General features: G+C 50.2%; 1 protein-coding gene across 3 annotated transcripts in view; it reads left to right on the top strand.

The window, feature by feature from the left end:
* Window positions 1-5,973: 5,973 nt before the first annotated feature.
* The window catches only part of VSTM4 (V-set and transmembrane domain containing 4), a 106,076-nt gene continuing 93,262 nt past the window's right edge, over window positions 5,974-18,787 (top strand). For all 3 annotated transcript variants that reach the window (XM_047702853.1, XM_047702855.1, XM_047702854.1), the window contains exons 1-2: window positions 5,974-6,063; window positions 13,798-14,196. In XM_047702853.1, the coding sequence (XP_047558809.1) occupies window positions 6,009-6,063; window positions 13,798-14,196 (454 nt within the window). In that variant the 5' untranslated portion in view covers window positions 5,974-6,008. The remainder of the gene's footprint in view (window positions 6,064-13,797; window positions 14,197-18,787) is intronic.

Here is an 18,787-nt window from a genome sequence, read left to right as displayed (position 1 = left end):
GCTCAAGCAACAGGGAGGTAGAGATGACTGAGAGCCAGTGTCTGGCCTTGGGGATCAAACAGGGACATTCACTTAAGTATTAATGATGTTGCACATAGAGGTTTGTATAGGAAACCATAGGGGCTTGGAAGAGAAGACCCAACAGACTTTGGGGGCTTGGAGAGCTTCCTGGAGGAGGTGACGGATGCCCAGCAAAGAAGCTGAGCACAGGGACAATGAGGACTTGGATATGCTGAGAATCTTGAAAGTCCAGGTGGGTCTGGAGGGGCAATTGAGGGGCAATTATTCCAGACATCCCAAGCTAAGCTAAGACTGGGGCTCTGCATTTCTAGAACAAAGGCTATCCTAATGAACAGAGAAAGAGGGTCCCCCCACCCCGAGATCTCACCACTTGTCCCTACAAGCTCTTCTGAGTGGCTGGTTAACAAGTCAGCAATTTCATCACGAGAGTCATTCATTGACTTAAAATTTTTCCTTCTGTACTACAATAAAAATATCCTTGCAAAGCTCACATAGTAAGATAACAGCATGAAGTAATTCGTCAGTTTGCTACAGGGTCAGAGAAAGTTCCCGAGGGCATGGAAATGTGGTTGGGTGGGACTGTGGAAGAGGAGTGGGGCCAGATGTTGGCGCTCACCTGCTGTGGGCTGGGAGCCAGGAAGAGGGGCATGTACTCTGGAGAGTTCTCAGCCCTCGTCCATCCATGTGTGGGATGGGGTACATGCATATGTGCAGGTAGGGGAGTCAAAAGGCGGGAAAGATGGGCTGTCTTCTCGCTCACTGGGTAGCCTCAGCTTTCTCTGCCTCGGCAAGTTACTACAGTTGCTGCACAAAGGACTAGCTCCTTGTATCCTACCCTCTTCCAGCCAGGAAACCTGAGCCGAGCAACCTGGCCCACCTGAGATGGAGACCAGAGCTTTCTGTCCAGCAGTTGCCTGGGCTCCTCCTGTAGCTACCCACCTGGTTTCCCCCTTGTTCAACCCTGGTGCTCTGAGTGAGCCAGTGTTTGGGAGGAACATGAGCAGTCTGAATCTGATTTTCCTGGTTTGTTCTCCGTCAAGGTCGAGGGTAGCTAAGAGCAGCACTTAGCTGGCCCCGCTGACTCCTGAGGGACGTAGCCTCCCTCTGCAGAGGCGGAGTAGGTGTGAGGGCAAAGCTAGCGGTGGGAGTCTGGGCTGACAGATGCCTAACCTGAGAGCTGCATGCAAGATGGGTGCTGAGGATCGTGCTGTCCTGGAGTTGGCATAAGACAATCAATGGCCATTTTGTATTTGGACATGATTCTGGATCTTGTCAACCTTCCTCTCACAAAATCCCGGAAGGCATCGATTGCCCCAGAGTACTGCATCAGCGACTTCCGTTCCCCTTGTCTCTCAATCTCTTGGTGAGGATACCACTAGTATTTTGTGCAGAATGGTACCCGGGTGCAGGATGGCCCATTACCCTTTAAGGCATCGTATCAGAGTCCAGCTCCCTGATGTTAGTTGTGACCGCACCCCAAGATTGTTGTAACAGTCAAAAATGCCCCACACATGCCCAAAGCACTCCTGGGGGTTCACGCTGCCCAGTGACTGGAGCCACAGGTCGTGTCCCTTAGGACAGGCTCTACTAAGCTCCACTGAGACTTCCTTCATTGGCCAGTCCGAAGCACGAGGGGGCATAGTGCCAACGTAGCAGGAAGAGCGGGACCAGTGTGAACACTGTGGGGTGTGACAGAAGGCTCAGGGGCTGGGTGGAGACCTCTTGGCAGGGTTCTGGCATGAGAGCTGCTCCCCACTCCAGATGCCCCTGGCCCAGTAAAGCCTGTTATTTACAAACACCGGGATGTGCCAAAGAGACATCTCTTCCGGAACTACTCTTTGTTAATTCCAGGTCAGCATGAGAAGATTAAGGATTTTTCTTGATTCTCTTGTTGCCTTTTGTTTTGGGATTAGTTGCCTCTCTCTGATAGTTGACCTCAGAACCTAGGCCTGGTGGTGGGAGTGGGAGACCACAGCACAGTCTGCTGGCTTCCCCCCATCTCTCTTTGCCAGCCCCCCATCAGCTCCCTGTTTGGCTGCTCTCTCAAAAAATCACCTGCCCTTCCTGTCTCCCCTCTCCCTCTCTCCTTCCTTTGTGTTAGGGGCCATACTGTGGTCCTCAAAATTTGTATGTCGAAGTCTGAAACCCCAATACCTTGGAAATTGTATTTGGAGATAGGGTCTTTATGAGGTAATTAAGTTAAAATGAGGTCATTAGAGTGGGTCCTAATCCAATATGACTGTGTAAGAAGAGGAGGTTAGGACACAAACACACACACACACACAGAGGACACCATGGGAAGACACAGGGAGAAGATGGCCATCCATAAGCCAGAAAGAGAGGCCTGGTACACCCCTGAAATACTGATCAATGACTTACCATGTGTTGTGCACTGCATAGGATGGGTTTCTAAGAGCTCAGTACTCATAGCTCCCCTTATCTCAGAGAACTAACCCTTTGGCAGTGGCATTTATTCCCAAGGTATCCCATGTAGGCTCGAGGATGAAACGGTTGTCTTTCCCTGCTTCTACTCTCATTGTGAGTTACAGATCCTAGAATTCAATATTTCTCATGGATCTCCTGTCAACGGTATTGGACATATTAGGCTCCATATAGTCCCTTCCTCCAAACCTGCTCTTCCCCTAGTGGTCCCTTGCTCTGTGATTACAAGGGGACCCTCGTGACATCTCCTTTCCTTCAGTGGGACCCACCATTATTGATTTGAAGTTCAAATTCCTGGGTCTACATCTCACTTCCCAGACACAACTGGTTTTCTAGGTCCCCAGAAACCACCTATGAACTTTGAAAGTCCTGTGTCCTTTAGCCTCTGTGCTTTGACACACATTGCTCCCTCGCCTGGAACAAGCCCCTCACCCTCTTCTTGGAGGACTCTCCCAGTGTCCTTCCAAGTTCAGTTCAAGGGCTACCTTCATGTAAATGTTTCCTGTTTCCAGCAGATAGGAAGAGGAAGTGAGCAAGGTCTCTACTATGGTCAGGGATATAGACAACACATCTAGTTCTTTATCCCTCCCTCATTCCAGTCCTTTCCTTCTGGAGCCTTCTAGAATCTGGGTCCACTTCTCTCTGCATCCAGCCAGCTTGCAGAGTCCCTAGTACAAAGCTCACAGTCAATGCTAAAGTCATGGAATGATCCCAGTTTATAAGGGTCACCAGTGAGATTGGTTTGCAGAAGCTCTTTCTATATAGATCTACTGTCAGGCTTACAACCTCACATTCCTTCCCTTTAGGGAATACCCAGTGAGCCTCACAGCCCTTCCCAAGTCTCACAGGGGACAAAATGCTGCAGGGCTCATGATAGTTCCACCATTGCCAGTTCATGGCTTTTCCTTCTGCTTGGATGGATGCACCCCCTGTAACCACGATCTCTTCTTTCATACCCTTCCCCCAACCCCATCAGATAGAGCTAAAATCCTTTTAATCCAAAAATCCACTCCTTGTTCATTCCCTCCCTGTGATAGTTCAAGTGTGCAACTGACTGCTTTTGGGGGTGAAATGCTGGCAAGTCGTATGGAGGAAATCTCAAAAATTACTGGTATAATTCCAGACTGAAAAAGTAACCCAGAAATCTGCCCAACACGGTAGAAGGGGGTGTTTACTTTTCCTTGGTGCTTTAATTTAGGGATATAATTGCTGTACACGAAATCAAGCTGATTCTTGACCCATGCCATACTCTCATCTCAGACCTAGGTTTTAGCAGACGACTGTGTAAGGAAAGAGGAGAGACCAGATATTTTGAGGGAATTCAGATTTCTAAGATTCTTTTGGTGGTGACTGATAGAATCCAGATTAGCTGAGGAGGGTTTCCACATCGCTCAGTGTCCACAGGGATCCGTATCAACTTTAGAATAGTCTGGATCCTCATTCAGAAACTCCAGGTAGGGATTTTCAAAAGAGGTAATTAAAAAAATAACTGGCTTGCAGTATTATTCTTTTAATTCAAAACAGTATTATTCTAATTCTAAGTCAGACCTGATAGAGTCAGGGGATGGGCAACTACGTCAGTGGAGGATTTTCAAGTCTTAAGCTGGTGAGGGAGTGGGCAGGTGGCAAGGTGAGGGCCTTTGCTACTGTGGTCCAGAGCCAACTGAAATATCTAGTCTCCTCTGGGTCGCTGATTGCTTCTCCCATGGGGAATGCGTATATTTTCCCATTCCTGTGCCATGCAGCACAGGTCTTACCAAGATGGTCCAGTAGATTATTTGGGAAACTGAAAAGTACTAAGAGAGCACACGGTTGAAAACAGAACAATGTCACGTATCACAGTAGCACACAAAAAGCACTTTCCAGACCCAAATCTCCAGCATAGCACCAGAGAAAGCAAAGCCAAGAGTGGGCACTTAAGTCTAATGCTGGATTGAATATCCACTCAATCCTTTGGGGAGAGACTGATGTTTAGAAAAGATCCAATGATCAAAGCAGGAATTGGCTCCTTCAAGTGTGACCAACATGTATAAGGGGCTCCTTCTACTTTCTGCTGACTAGAAGAGTAAATTGCAAGCACGAAGTGTGAAGGGAGGTCACGGCAGACACTGAGCAGTCCTGCCACCCCCTTAGCTCACTGTCCATGTCAGACACTTGGGGGCCCACAGAGCCCTGGGCAGGTCTGCAGTCCTCTTTGAGCCTGAGTTCACTAATCTGAAAAATGGAGCCTGGGACCTCACAGGGAGATCACAAAGGCTTGTACCCACTGGTCTTGTACCCACTGGGGCTGTGGATGGTCCCTCTGGGACAGGCCTTGTGGCTCAGCACCAGGGGGCACCACCACCTCTCTCTCCACACTTTCCCCATCCCTCTTCTGCCCTTAGAGCGAAGGAGTGGGGGACCCTGTTCTTCTGTAGGGGTCCACTGCCAAGCAGGACCTACCTTTTCCCCACAAAGACCGTCCTTGACAGACACACAGAGAACATAGCTAATATGTACTGTTCTTGCTCTAGAGATGCTGGACTAAACATATCAGTCGGGCTCAGACACCAAGTTTAGAACCACGGCGAGGAGACTGGTATTGGCTCAGAGTGACCTGGGTTGAGGGGCCTTGTCCCCACTCCCTCTCTGTGTGACTGAGTCAGCTCCTTCGTCTTTCTGCATGGGCTTTGTTATCTATAATGGTAATTGCAATGATAGCTGACATTCATGGGCCAGGGGCCATGGGCTGTGCCTTAACTGGAGCTGTCTCACTTGATGTCGAACACCCCATAATGGATGTGCCTATTTCCCCATTGCACAGATGGAACAAATAGAGGCATGGAGATTAAGGAACTGTCCCAGGGTCTTACAGTGCCAGGATTCAGTAACATGGCACAAAGTACTTAGCCCAGGCTGTGGCTGAGTGGACTCTGAGTGGTCATTGGTTTTAACAGTGTCCACACACACTCTGAACTTACCTGTTGTGGACCCTCTTAGTTCTCCAGGATTTTCCAGCTCTTTCCTGACATCCCCCACACCCAGCTCAGGGCAGCGGAAGAGGGCTTTTTCCTCCCTCAGCTGCTCCTTGACTCCCTGTGGAGAGACGCTGGGAATCCGATTAGCCTCAGGTCCCAGCAGCCACCTCATTTGGGGGCAGCACCCCCCCAACGCCCTGTCCCAACAGCCCCAAACTCCAAGCGCCCTTCCCCGTAGCAATAACGGTGGGTGATGCAAAGGGACCGCGAAGCCCACTCCATCTGTGCCTTCCCGGCGTCCAGCGATCCCCCTCAGAACCTCAGTTTCCTCATCTGTGAAGTGGGGGTGGCGACAAGGAGCCGGCCACAGGTCGCTGGGCAAGCCGATGGCACGGGGCCCTCCTGGCCCCCTGCGTCACGCGGCACCCAACAGCCCGGGGCCAGCGGGAGGGGCGGGACGGGGCAGGGGCCGGGGCCGGGGGCGGGTGCGGCACGGGGCGGGCTAGCGGCGGGGCGGGCTAGCGGCGGGGCCGGGCCGGGCGGGCGGCGGCGCTGCTGGGGCGTCACAGCGCCGGGCGGCGGCGGGAGATGCGGCTCCTGGCGCTGGCGGCGGCCGTGCTGCTGGCGCGGGCTCCGGCCCCGGGTAAGCGCGGCGGGGCCGGGGCGCGCGGGTGGGGCGAGGGCAGCCCGCGCCGGGGAGGCCGGAGCTCTGGGCCGGGGGCTTGGCGGGGAGGCCCTGCCGCCTCCCGGGCCGCCCCCTCCCCGTCCGCGCCCGGCGGGGCCAGGGTTCCGCGGGACTCTGTGGCCGCGCCAGCCCCGCGGAGCGCGGCGGCGCCTTCCCGGCTCCCCGCGGCCGCCGTGCGGGGGCCCCTTCCTGCCTCCGCCCGGGCCCCGGGGCTACGCGGGCACTCGCCACAGCCCCCGCGCCCTCCGGGGGCCGGGCCTTAGGGGGCTAGACTGAAACAGGGGCGCGCCGGCTCTAGCTGTTAGTTTGCTTGCTTGCTTTCTCCGGGACAGCCAGGACCAACAACAGTTGGCAGGTTGGACTGGCAGCAACTTTCCTCTACTTCTGCGGAGAGTTTTCGGAGGGGCTGGATGTGCCCGGGCAACGCGGGCTTGTCCGCGGGCTGCTTGCGAGAGCAGGCCGAGGGAGACACCGTGTCCGCGCCTGGAAGAAGTGGGACCCTTTCCCGGAGCACCCTGCTTTAGGAAAGCCCCTACCTGCACTGCCGGCTCTCTCTTGGGGTTGCTGCTCTCATTTCTAAGTTGATTCCCCGAGTCCTGCCCGCCTGCCTCGGAGCTGGAAAGTCCACGTTGGCTAGAATAATAGTTAATAATGAGTGTTTCGATGGCTCTTACATTTCCTGGGTGCCTGTTGGGTGCCAGGTGTCCCGCTACACATGATCTCATTTAATCACAGCAGCACTTTAAATTAATCACGACAGAAAGCAAATATATATATTCAGCTGCTTTGAAAACATTAACTCAATTTGCCAGTAACCTCTGGAGGAGGTGCTGTTAGTATGCTCATTTTATAAATGAGGAAACTGAGGCCCAGGCCCAGAAATCGGCTTGGCTTAAGTCACAGGTCTTTTGAGTTGTGGAGCAGGGATTTGAATCCCGGGAGCCTGGTGCTAGCCTTTGCTCATTCCGACGAAGGTGTGTTTTGTTAATAAGGAAGCTGATGCTCAGAATTAAGTGATTTTTCCAAGGGTGACCCACCTACCAAGTGGAGGAGCTGGCATCTGAGCCAGCATAGGTCAGAGTCTGAGCAGGAAGAACTTGGATCACAGTGGGCAGAAATTCACCCGTTGTCCCCTGGCGACCAGAGCAGCCCGGTTTTCTGGGAATCTGAAATTGGTGCTGTGGGAAATGCTTTTGTCATCCTTGTGGTTGTCTTGACCAACTGTGACTGGAGGTTTGATTGGGGCGTTGATTGGGGTGGTTGGACCAGGACAGCTATGGTGGAGTAGCCAGCAGCAAACAGGATATAACCTCACCCCTCCAGGCTCCCCAACCACCTTCCTGATTACAGGTGTTATCAAGGAGGGCATCCCCAGAGAGTGACTTTAGGGGGGGAGTCAAGGACATTTTTATGTTTTCGGGAGACGTCAGGAGGCTTGAGAGCTGCAGTTTGGGGTCCTTTAGAGTCTGCCCTGGCTGTGCCCAAGGCCATGTGGTGGCTTATCACGACAGTCCTGCTTGTGTGGCACAGGCTGAATGCCTCCCCCTGCTGAGCATTTGCCCACGACCCCTGGCCACGATCCCCCACGGCGGACCTGGCAGAGAGCCGCCTTACACATAGGTCCTGACTCTTAGCTGCTGCACTTTCCTACTTCTTGATTTGGGGGGAGAGGGGGACCTTAGCCGTCACTGGTCCAACCCCTCATTTTACAGGAAAGGAAACCGAGGGGCAAAATATTTCCTAAAGGCCAAGCTGTGGTCCGGAGTGGTGGTTGATTATTGCTTTGAAGCCAGATGGCCTGTGTTCAAATTCCAGCTCTGCCGAGTTCTGTGTGCTTGACCAGTGGGCTTAGTGTCTCCAGAAAATGAGGATAAACATGATATAAGGATCAATCGGGCAGATAAACCTAAAGTGCTTGGAACAACGCCTGGCCTGGAGTTCACACGCAGCTCGTGGTAGCCTTTGTCATTGGTCAGGGTCCTGTGTTTGTCCCGGATGACAGCTATTTTCGGGGGATGGGTTAATGTGAATGCCACAGCCTATAGGCTAGGTCTGGTAGCTCCTCTGCTTGGAGCAGATACATACAGGCTCCCAGTGCCATGCGCTTTTAAATAATACAATTGCATTTCTTTCAGAGATCTATTTGCCAGGAGTTCAGGCTATCTTTTTGATAAGAATGAGATTTTTGCTGCTGATGGGTACCTAACCTACCGTTTGCATTATTTTTGTTTGTTTGTTTTAAATATTTTTTCAGTGTTCCAAAATTCATTGTTTATGCACCACACCCAGTGCTCCAAATGCAGAAACTTCTGGCCGAGTGGGGTCAGGGAAGAAGGAGACCCTGGGGCCCTGAAGGCTGAGTTGGAGTTAAAGGCATAAAATTCAGGGCAGCAGCGAGAGGAATGATCTGAGTGAGTGGGAGCCGTTTCTCCAGGACAGAGAAGGAGCGCGGGGCACAGAGTCACCAACACATCACTGGTGGCCCTACCCCTGTCTGGGTCCCAGGCCATGTGGGCGCCTTGTTTCTGTCAGAAGTCCTACAATTCCCTGCAGCTGGAAATTGCCCTCCTCCACTTCGTGGCCAGGGCTGGAGGGAGAGGCCCGGGCTTTATACTAGATGAGTAGGTTGTATACTGTTTGGTACAGGGATGTACTTTTAAGCTGTTTTCAGAGCTCCATTAGTCCTTCTCATGACGGTATACAAAAGGGAGCAAGAGGGTTAGACCCCAGAAATCCTCTCTGCAGAAATTTAATTCATAGATTGTGGGATTCAGTGCAACATGAAAATGTGCAGTCCCTGATTCAAAATTTCTAGAGAGTGACAACAGAGATGGAACCAAGCAGTGGGCCCCTGACAGTGCAGGGCCCCGGATGACTGTGGATCTCACACACCCCGGAAGCCCGCCCTGTTCACAGGTCGGCACGTGTCACTCTCTGTTGCCTTCTCCTGTCTGGCTTTCAGAGCTTAAGACGAATATTAGTATTTGAAGGTATTTCCTCATTGGAGCTGACACTCACCTTGCCAGGCATCATTTTCTATTTTTTCAGAGGAGGAAACTGAGGCTCTCAGGGCCTCACATCTAATAGCACCAAGTTTCCAGCCCTGCTCTATTGAACACCAACCCCCAGCTCTCTGCCCGGCCCCATGAAGCCACTGTGAAAGGCTGGGCTGTGAGAATCCCAGTGCCCAGCCCACTTGGGGGAGGGATCCTTGTGGCCAGAATCCCGTTTGCTCTGTTTCATTCACCCTCTACCCTGACCATGTTGTCGTATTCCTCCTTTAAGAACTGGCCTCAGAGGGGTCCTTATTGGGGTAGAAATTTCCCTCCTGAGATCTACCGGCAGGCCTGGTGGCTTTCTGGGCCATTGTGTGGTGCCCTTCACCAGACGACGCTGTGCTTTCTCCCTCTGGCCTGCACTACCTTCCTTGTGCCTCAGGGTCTTTGCACAGGTGGCACCCCCTCTCTCCCAGGAAGGTCACTCTTTTCTATTCTCCTGAATTTTTTAAAAAAATTATTTATTTACTTATTTTTTTGACAGAGAGAGAGAGAGAGAGCATGCACAAGTAGGGGGAGTGGCAGGCAGAGGAAGAGGGAGAAGCAGGGAGCTGGATGTGGGCTTGATCCCAGGAACTTGGGATCATGATCTGAGCCGAATGCACATGCTTAACTCACTGAACCACACAGGTTCCCCTGCTCTCCTGAATTTTATGTCATTAACCCCAACTCAGCCTTTAGCTCACAGTCACTTCCCCAGAGTCTTCCCTGACCCCACAGACTAGATCGGGACCTTGCCCTGATTTTTAAAAGCCTTGCAACTTTTCTCTGTACCATGTGACACTGTTTGTCATTCCTCCTGTGTTGTTTTCCCCTGGCACCGGCTGTCTTTCTGGACCCTCAGGTCCATGAGGTTAGGAATGCTGTCTTCTTTGTGCAATGACTGGCTCAAGGCTGTTGCTCAGGAAGTATTTGTTGAGTGATTAAGTGAACAAAGCATAGGCTGGGACAGAAGCTGGAGGAAGTGGGAACCCTGGGCACAGAGCTGCCTGGGGCGGGGTGGGGTGTGGGGTGGAAGGGGGGAGGTTGGGGAATCTACCTCCCATCTCAGTTCCCTGCAATGCAGGGTCACAAAGCAAGAAATTCAGTTCTTCTCTGGGTGAGAGTTTTTGACAATTCTCCATCCTAGGCCAGGAGAGGGGAGACCACCCTGCTTGGAGGGTGACACTCATCCTCCCGTCTTGAGCTGGCTTGGTCCTTGTTTGCTTGGCTTGCCCTTCTGCCCTGCAGGGTGGGTGTATGCTCTGTCATTCAGACAGATCCAGAAGAGAAAGGCCTGGACTCCCACGGACACTCCCTTCTGGCCAGCCTGACTCCATACGTTGGTTGGTGTTGATCTTGCTTCCTACCCTCCTGACTCCCACCTGCTATGTTCTCTGCTGAGCATGGGCGGGGCGGTTGGGGGGGGCTGGCTGCAGTGAGGCAGATGCCGAGTGATGCTGTCTTTTCTAGTATTTAACTAAATATCTAGTTCAGCTGGCATCTGCTAGGCACTGGGGCCTCTAGCTGCAGTGTCCCCTCCCCACTCAGGCCAGCACAGGAGCTGTGTTTGTTGGGTTTCAACCAGCCGTCTCCAGTGCCAAAGAAAGGGTGCTACCGGGAACACCTGGTTTTCAAGGAAGGCTCATCGCAGGCCTGGAGACAACTGAGAGCCTGTGTTCTCTAGCAAAACTTTACGCCCCTGAGGGGCCCTTGGCCCTGAATTTCAGTAGCTCATGCTTTTGGGCTGACGGTGGGTGTAAATATCTGGGTTGGTGACGGGAGTGTGGCCGAAACGAGCCTTCCTATCAACAAGGTTGTATGGCTTGCTAGGGCTGTCGGAACAAAGTGCCATGAACCTCACACATTTGTTCCCCGCAGTCCTGGAGGACTGAAGTGTGAGTTCAAGGTGTTGGGAGGGTTGGTTTCTCTCGAAGCTCCCTGTTTGGCTTCCAGATGGCCATGTGCTCCCTCTGTCCTCACATGGGCAACCTTCTGTGCGTGCACGTATCCGTGTCCAGAGTTGTTCTTATAAGGACATCGTGCATGTTGGATTAAGGCTCTCTCTAATAGTTTCATTTTAACTTAATCACCCCTAGAAAGGTCCTATCTCCGAAGACAGTCACATTCTGAAGAGTGAGGATTCGGGCTTCCAACATATATATGAATTAGGATCTTTGCACTTTGCTGGGAGAAGCCTGCATGAACCATTTGTAAGAGGATATAGGGCTAAATGAAGGCGGAGAGGTGCCCTGGTAAAGAGAAAAGGAGGGGTCCTTTTAGGCAGATGGTTCCATCCACTGGCTTTCCAGAGAGCTGCTGACTCCTGGTCTGAGCTGCAGAAGTGGAAGGGTTACTCGTTTGCCTCCAGGATGGAATCTGGCCTCCCATGGGAACCGAGCACTTGGCACATTCTCCTGGTTTCAGTCACTATAAATAATCCCTCCTTCACCCAGCGTTAATGGGAGGAGACTGGGGTGTAGGGTCTGGGCTCGCTCATCCCACCCATCTTGTTTCAATTTCCTGCCTTCCCCAGTTCTCCCCTTGACTCCAGGGGTGGGGGCCCTTGAGGGCGGGTAAAGCTGGGCTTCAGTTCTGGAAGCCAGCTGCCACTCGCTCTCTGTCTGCCGATCCCTGATCCCCGGGTCAGCTGCTGGAGTGGGTCAGCCTCGTGTCCCTGCTGTGGCCCGTGGGGACTTCAGACAGGGCCTTAGCAGTCTGGAGGGACTTGGACTAATTTAATAGAGCATCTGGGCTAGGTGTAGGGCAGATGCATGAGATGCAGGGGAGACAGTGGGAGCATTTCCTCTTCTTTTTTCCTACATGAGCGCTTTCTGTCACAGGGAGGTCGTTACTAGAGAACCTGCACTTTCCTTAGTTGCTGATGCTCTTTGTTCACCAAGTATGTTCCAGGGCTGGCTTTGTCCTTTGTGGCCGTAGACAGAGACAGTCTCATTCTTTTCCACAAGGACAGTCCAGCCCAGCACCAACCTTTTTCTTGTGAGTTTAGAACCATCTATTTTTCAAGGTAACGAGAGATTATCAGGATGTGGGAAAACTGAATGATGGCCCCCGACGAGGTCTGTGTCCTAACTCCTGGAACCTGTGAATGTTACCTTACATGGCAAGAGGTACTTAATGGAGGTGATTAAGGATGGACCTTGGAGTGTGCTGGAGTGTCCTGGTGGGCCTGGCTTCTGAGAGCTGGGAAAGAAAATGAGAGGAAGTGGACCCTTCCGTCCTATCTCTGAACATATGCAGTTTATGAACACAACAGCGGAAGCCATTTAGGAGGATGAGGTTATTGCCTGGACTTCTTCCGTGAAGAATATTTTTCTCAGGAGCCTTTCCAACCCCGACAGACACAGGGCCTCACCTTGTTGACTCACGGCCTCTTCCCAGTGGAAGGTTCTGGTCTTTCCTGATCACTTTTTCATCCTTCCTCCTTGCTCACCTGCAGCATTGGCCAGAGTTCAAAGCTTTTGCTGACCCTCACATCAGGACCCAAGCCCCTTCATGTGATCAGAGGTGACATTTGGGGCTGAGAGCCGTGGCTCGAGGTGACCCCAGGGCCCCCTGCTGGTGTGGTGGGGCAGGCAGGGGTTGGGCAGCTGGCAGTGCAGAGGGAGGATGGGGGACCCGGGGTAAAGACGCACTGGCCGTCAGGTTCTGTTCGGAAACAGCCTCTGGGTTCCACCTGCCAGCTGACGACTCCAGCGGTGAGCTCCAAGGCAGGACGGCCACACGGCTCAGTCCCTGTTGTCACCATGTAGTGAGTCTTCCAGGGGGGAGGCCTCTGTGTGAGGTCTGCTGGTCTGGCTGCTTTGGATGGGTGTTGGGGTGGCTCCCTCCAAGATCAGCTTGGGGGGCAGAAGGGCAATTCAGGAGGGGCAGACCTTAGAGTGGATCTAAAGCAAAAAACAAAGGACAGGAAGGAGTAGACCAGGTCTGGAATTTTGGAGCATCTTCTCAGTTGCTGGGGGGTTCTCTCCCTCCTCCCTGTTCCTGGGTTCCTTCATTCTTTATTCCTGCACTGTAGCTCTGAGACCGTGGACCCTAAGTCTACAAAAGACTTAGAGTAAGACACTGAGAAACCTCTGCTGTTCCAGCTCTTTGGTTCTAGTTCGATGTCTGCCTGACCAGCACTGATGCTCTGCCTTGGTTACAGTGGAAATCACTGAGACAGGGCAAGGGACTTTGAAGGGCAGCTCCTGGACCCACAACATTGCTGTCTCAGGCAGGCGATGAAACTGATCAAAAGTGGACCCTGGAAGGCAGGCTGGTGGATGGGATGTGCGCTGGAAATGTTTAAGGGATTCCAAAAACCCAAATCTTTATGTGAAATTTCCCAAGTGTTGAATGTCACCAACTAATTGAAGAACATTTTCAACTATGTCTGGGCCAAGTGGTCAGGGGCTTTTCATGTGGATGGGACTGTCCCATGGATGAGGATGTGGGAGCCCACAGAAACCCCCTGTCCCTGCCATGCTCCAGAAGGGCTTCTCCTGTCCACCACAAAGGCACAGAGTGAGCGTGGAGGGGATCAGGGTGGCTTGCCCCTCTGGCCATGCAGATGGCTCCTGGAGAAAAGACGGACAGTGTGTCCTTCCGGAGAAAGGCGGTGGCCATGCTCATCATCTTCCTTTTTTCTCTGCAGAGGTGTGTGGGGCCCTCAATGTCACCGTGTCCCCGGGGCCTGTGGTTGACTACCTGGAGGGGGAAAATGCCACTCTTCTCTGCCATGTCTCCCAGAAGAGACGGAAGGACAGCTTGCTGGCCGTGCGCTGGTTCTTCGCACGCCCCAATGCCCAGGAAGCCTTGATGGTTAAGATGACCAAACTCCGGGTGGTGCAGTACTACGGGAATTACAGCCGCAGCGCCTTCCGGCAGAGGCTGTGCCTCCTGGAGGAGAGGCGCGGGGCACTCTACACACTCTCTGTTTTGACCCTCCGGCCAGCAGATCAAGGGCATTACGTCTGCAAAGTCCAGGAAATCAGCAAGCACAGGAATAAGTGGACCGCCTGGTCCAACGGTTCCTCAGCGACGGAAATGAGAGGTAAGGGCCTCTCTGCTCTTTGGGGAGACAAGGGGGGCACAGATCAGTGGTCCTTCCTCTAATTGGCGAGATAGGGGCCCCCAGATGGCTCTGCTGGGCTAGAATGCATCTTCATGGTTTCTGTGGGCCACAGCCACGTGAACTAGGCTTGGGGATAAGGACAAATCTTTCCTTGGACACTGGGGCTAGCAAGTGCCTGGCCCCATCCTGCCCAACATGGCCCTGGGCAAAACCTTTATGTCTAAAAGATTGGACTGGCTTTGTGTGTGCTTTGCCTCCAGCTCAGATCCGTGCGGCCTTGGTTGCTTAGGCTGGAGTGGGGGAGGCCTGCGTCGGGAAATCCTGATGTCAGTTTCCAGGCCTCGGAGCAGGGTATGCTGGTGGCTCTGATCTGTTGCCCAGAGGAACTGGTCTAAGCCCCTGGCAACATCTCACTGAGAAATTCATCTAAAAGTGGGCAAAGGACCAGAAGTAGCCCACTCTTCCTGAAGAAAGATAGGAGGTATCGGCTGTGTTCTGGAACATCTTTGCTACCAAGCCCCACATTCGAAGGTTATCATTTTTTTATCACAAATGTTCTACTGTTTCAGTAAGACTAGTTATGGTGTGCTAAATATTACATTTTTGATTGCTTTGAACTTGAATTTGGTCTGGTACAAGATTAAGAGGATCACAAAGTAAAGCTGATGGTCTCAAATGTGAGAAAGAATCTAATTTTATTATATACATGTAATATAATAGTAAAGGCATTAGTGATGTGGCTTTGATAAGCTTTTCTTTTTTTTGAAAGGATAAAACTCAGGTGTGAAGGGTTTTTTTTTTTTAATGGAAGAAGAAGGAGTATTTTTAATATCCTGTATGAATAAGGGACGTGTTAAAGCAGATAATTTATGTAGAGAGTGGTTAGTACAACTTTATTTGCCTTTGGAGTTTCCTCATTATCATGTTCTTAAGCAGGGAATGATGTATTAGCTGAAATGTGTATTTTTTTCTCCCTAAGCAAATTCATTCAAGAAAACAAATGACTATTAGTATAAATATATCTTTTGGCACAGAAAACAGAAAAATGCATCAGATGACCAAGGGCCAAGGAGGGAATTCACTCTGAATATCACTTGGCTCTGAAACACAAGATCTTATACGTGTCCTTTTTATGTTTATGTCACAGTATATTCTGGAATTGTACACTACATCTCTTGGTAGTAAGGACTCTGTGCCAATTAGAATAGATGAAAAGTTCCTTGCCTTCAAGTGCCGTCATCTTCACTTTTCACATTTAATGTGAATCTACTTTCATGGAGTGAAGGTGGGTTCCTTCTAGAACATTTACTTAGGTACTTGCTCCCCAAACCTGAGGTGGTTCATAAGGTTTCACTCGAAATACAGACCCTTGTCCTCCTTCTCCCCCTTCCCCCTAATCCCCTTCCTCCCTCCCTCCTTCCTGTTCCCACTCTCTGAACCTCTTTTTTCTTCTTCCTCTCCTTTTCTTTCCATCTCCTGGACCTCCCATTTCTGATTCTTCCTTCCCCTCCTCCTTCCCCTTCCCTTCACTTCCTCTTTCCCTTGTCTCTCTGTCGGTCTCACGCTCATCCCCCACAGGCCCTGGAAGTGGTTCTAATCTCACAGCAGAGCTGGGCCTCCCCAGCTGCCTCTGCCCTAACTCAGAGCCTCCTGCTCCTCGCACTGTCTCAGCATCTGGGAAGGGCTGTGGTTTTTCAATGGGACGATCAGAAACCTTAGAAAGTGATGACCATACCTTCTAGAGCATTCCACGTAGGCTTCAAGGGGACTACACCAGGAAGGTTAAGAAAAGGTGACTCTACATAAATGACCTGAAAGCAGACTGGCTTGTTTAGGTTGGAACATGTCTGTCCCATGCTGGGGGCAGAGTGCGGAAGCTTGGCTCACTGTCCTTCTCCGTAAGGCCCAAGGCGGGGAAGAGGCCCCTGGCTCCAACCTCCTGGGGCACCATTTCCCCAGGCCCTTTTCCTTGCTCATTTCCATGAGCCTTATTTTCCTAAATCTTCACCTCATATTAATAATTGTTATACGGAAAACCAGAACAAAAACAAACACAATGAAAAGTCCTGTGGGCAAATACTTTTGGGCTATAACACTGAATAGCAATTCTCACAAGTGTTTTTGGAGTGAGCGCCTTTCCTCCTCTGGGCTCCGGAGTCCCTCTGTTCTAAGGAACTCACTTTGCTCTCCTTCCTGAAGGTTTCTCAAGCCATTCACAGGAGCAGAGCAATTTTCTCGGGAATACTTTTATTTATTTTTTTAAAGGATTTTATTTATTTATTTGACGGAGAGAGAGATCACAAGTAGGCAGAGGCAGGCAGAGAGGGCGGGGGGAAGCAGGTTCCCCGCTGAGCAGAGAACCCGATACGGGGCTCAATCCCCGGACCTTGAGATCATGACCTGAGCTGAAAGCAGAGGCTTAATCCACTGAGCCACCCAAGCACCCCTCAGGAATGCTTTTAACACTACCCCTGTCCCCTGCCCTTGACCATGGACTGTCACACTCCCTTTCTTGCATTGTTTTTAATGTGAGATAAAATTGCTGGTCTTCCACTGTAAAGTCCCAGGAAGAATGGTTGACACGCTGTGTCTTCTCATCTCACCGTTGCCAAAGGAGGTTGGCTGGTGAATGAATGAACACCTTTTTTTTTTTTTTTTTTAAATTTTTATTTTTTCGGCATAACAACATTCATTATTTTTGCACCACACCCAGTGCTCTATGCAATCCGTGCCCTCTACAATACCCACCACCTGGTGCCCCCGAATGAACACCTTTTGATGGCACTTCTTGCTACCAATACATGAGGGAAGCAAGACTTGGTCGATAACGTAACCTTCTCTGGGAGAAGTCATCTCTTTTTCCTTGGCCTATTCCAATTGTACATCTCGTTCGAGGCGCTTGTCTATCCTTCCTCTTTCCTCAGGACTTCTTTGTGCATGCTAGCCCACCGAGATTACATCCTAACATCCTCAGGGGCACTGCTGTCCCCAGAGGTAATCATTGTCCATGGTGTGGTCTGCCTCCATCAAGTCCCTCTTCTGTGGGCATTAGTGCCTGCCCCCACACATATATTCCAATAACACCACACTTCATGCCTTATAAGTATTGACAATGATGTTATTTATGCTCTTTTTTGTAAGTGATATTACATAGTCAGATGACACCAAACTGTATGCCATCATCCCTCTAGTGATGAAGTCTCAGAAACGTCCAATTTTTCATTAACATAACAAGTGCTTCAGTGAACATCCTTCTACACATTTTCAAGTGTGTCTTTTGAATTCCTGGAAAGAGAATTGCTAGGCCTAAGTCCATGCATATTTAAATTTTTGACAATGTCCATATGCTCTCCAAAAAGATTTTACAATTTATACTCTGACCATCATTGCATGATAGGGTCTATTTCCTTGAAGCCTCATTATCGATGGATATTATTAATCTTTTTCATTATTTATCCTGGTGATGGGAAAAAGAATATTTCATTGTTGTTTTAATTTCGATTATTATATTCAATACAATTTAATTTTAATTATTGTATTCAATTATTAGTGAGGTTGAACATCTCATCATATGTTTATTGACTGTTTAAAAAAATTTCTTCTGTTGGGGCTCCTGGTGCCACAGCCAGTCAAGTGCCTGACCCTTGGTTTTGTCTCAGGTTGTGGGGTTGAGCCCTTTGTTTCTCTCAGGTTGTGGGCTCTGCGCTCAGCATGGAGTCTGCTTGGGATTCTCTTTCTCCCTCTCTCTGTGTCCCTTCCACTCGTGCTCTCTCTCACTCTCTCTGTTTCTCTCTTTAAAAATAAATACATAAACCTTTAAAAGAAAGTTTTCTGTCAATTGCCTGTCCCTAACCTTTGCCTATTTTTCAGTTGCTTGCTGTCTTTTTCATACATATATATATTTTTTTGATCATTAATTCTTTAGCTGTTATGTATAGTACAAAATTTTCTTCCTATTTGTTACTTATCTTTACACTTTGTTTATTTTTTTTAACCACATGGATATTTTACATTTTCAAGCTATTTATTTTGTCAAATTTGCCAGGTTTCTTTTTCCCTTTATGATATTCCTGTTTTCAGTTGTATTTTTTTACTGAGATATAATTTATTCAATAAATTGCACATGGTACCTTGATTTCATATATTATCTGGGAGGGTATTTCCCACCCATGCTTACAAAAGTATTTTCTGTATTTTTCTTTAATATTTTTAAAGGATTAAAAGAAACTTTTACTCCTTTATCTCTTTAGAATCCATTTTTTTGCAAGATTTTATTTATTTGACAGAGAGACAGCGAGAGAGGGATCACAAGCAGGGAGAATGTGAGAGGGAGAAGCAGGCTTCCCACTGAGCAGGGAGCCCAATGCAGAGCTCGATCCTGGGACCCTGAGATCATGAGCTGAGTGGAAGGCACATGCTCAATGAATGAGCCACCCAGGCACCCCTGAAATCCATTTTCGTATAAGGTGTGGAATAATTAACTAACTTTTTGTTTCCAAATGGCTGTCTTTTTGTCCCTACATTATCTATTGAACAGATAAAGTTTCCCTGTTTTGAAATGCTATGATGT

The sequence above is a fragment of the Lutra lutra genome, chromosome 14, assembly GCF_902655055.1.
Source record: "Lutra lutra chromosome 14, mLutLut1.2, whole genome shotgun sequence".
Classification (NCBI taxonomy): domain Eukaryota; kingdom Metazoa; phylum Chordata; class Mammalia; order Carnivora; family Mustelidae; genus Lutra; species Lutra lutra.
Note: the sequence above shows the minus strand (reverse complement) of the source record. Positions and strands in the feature narration are given on the sequence as shown.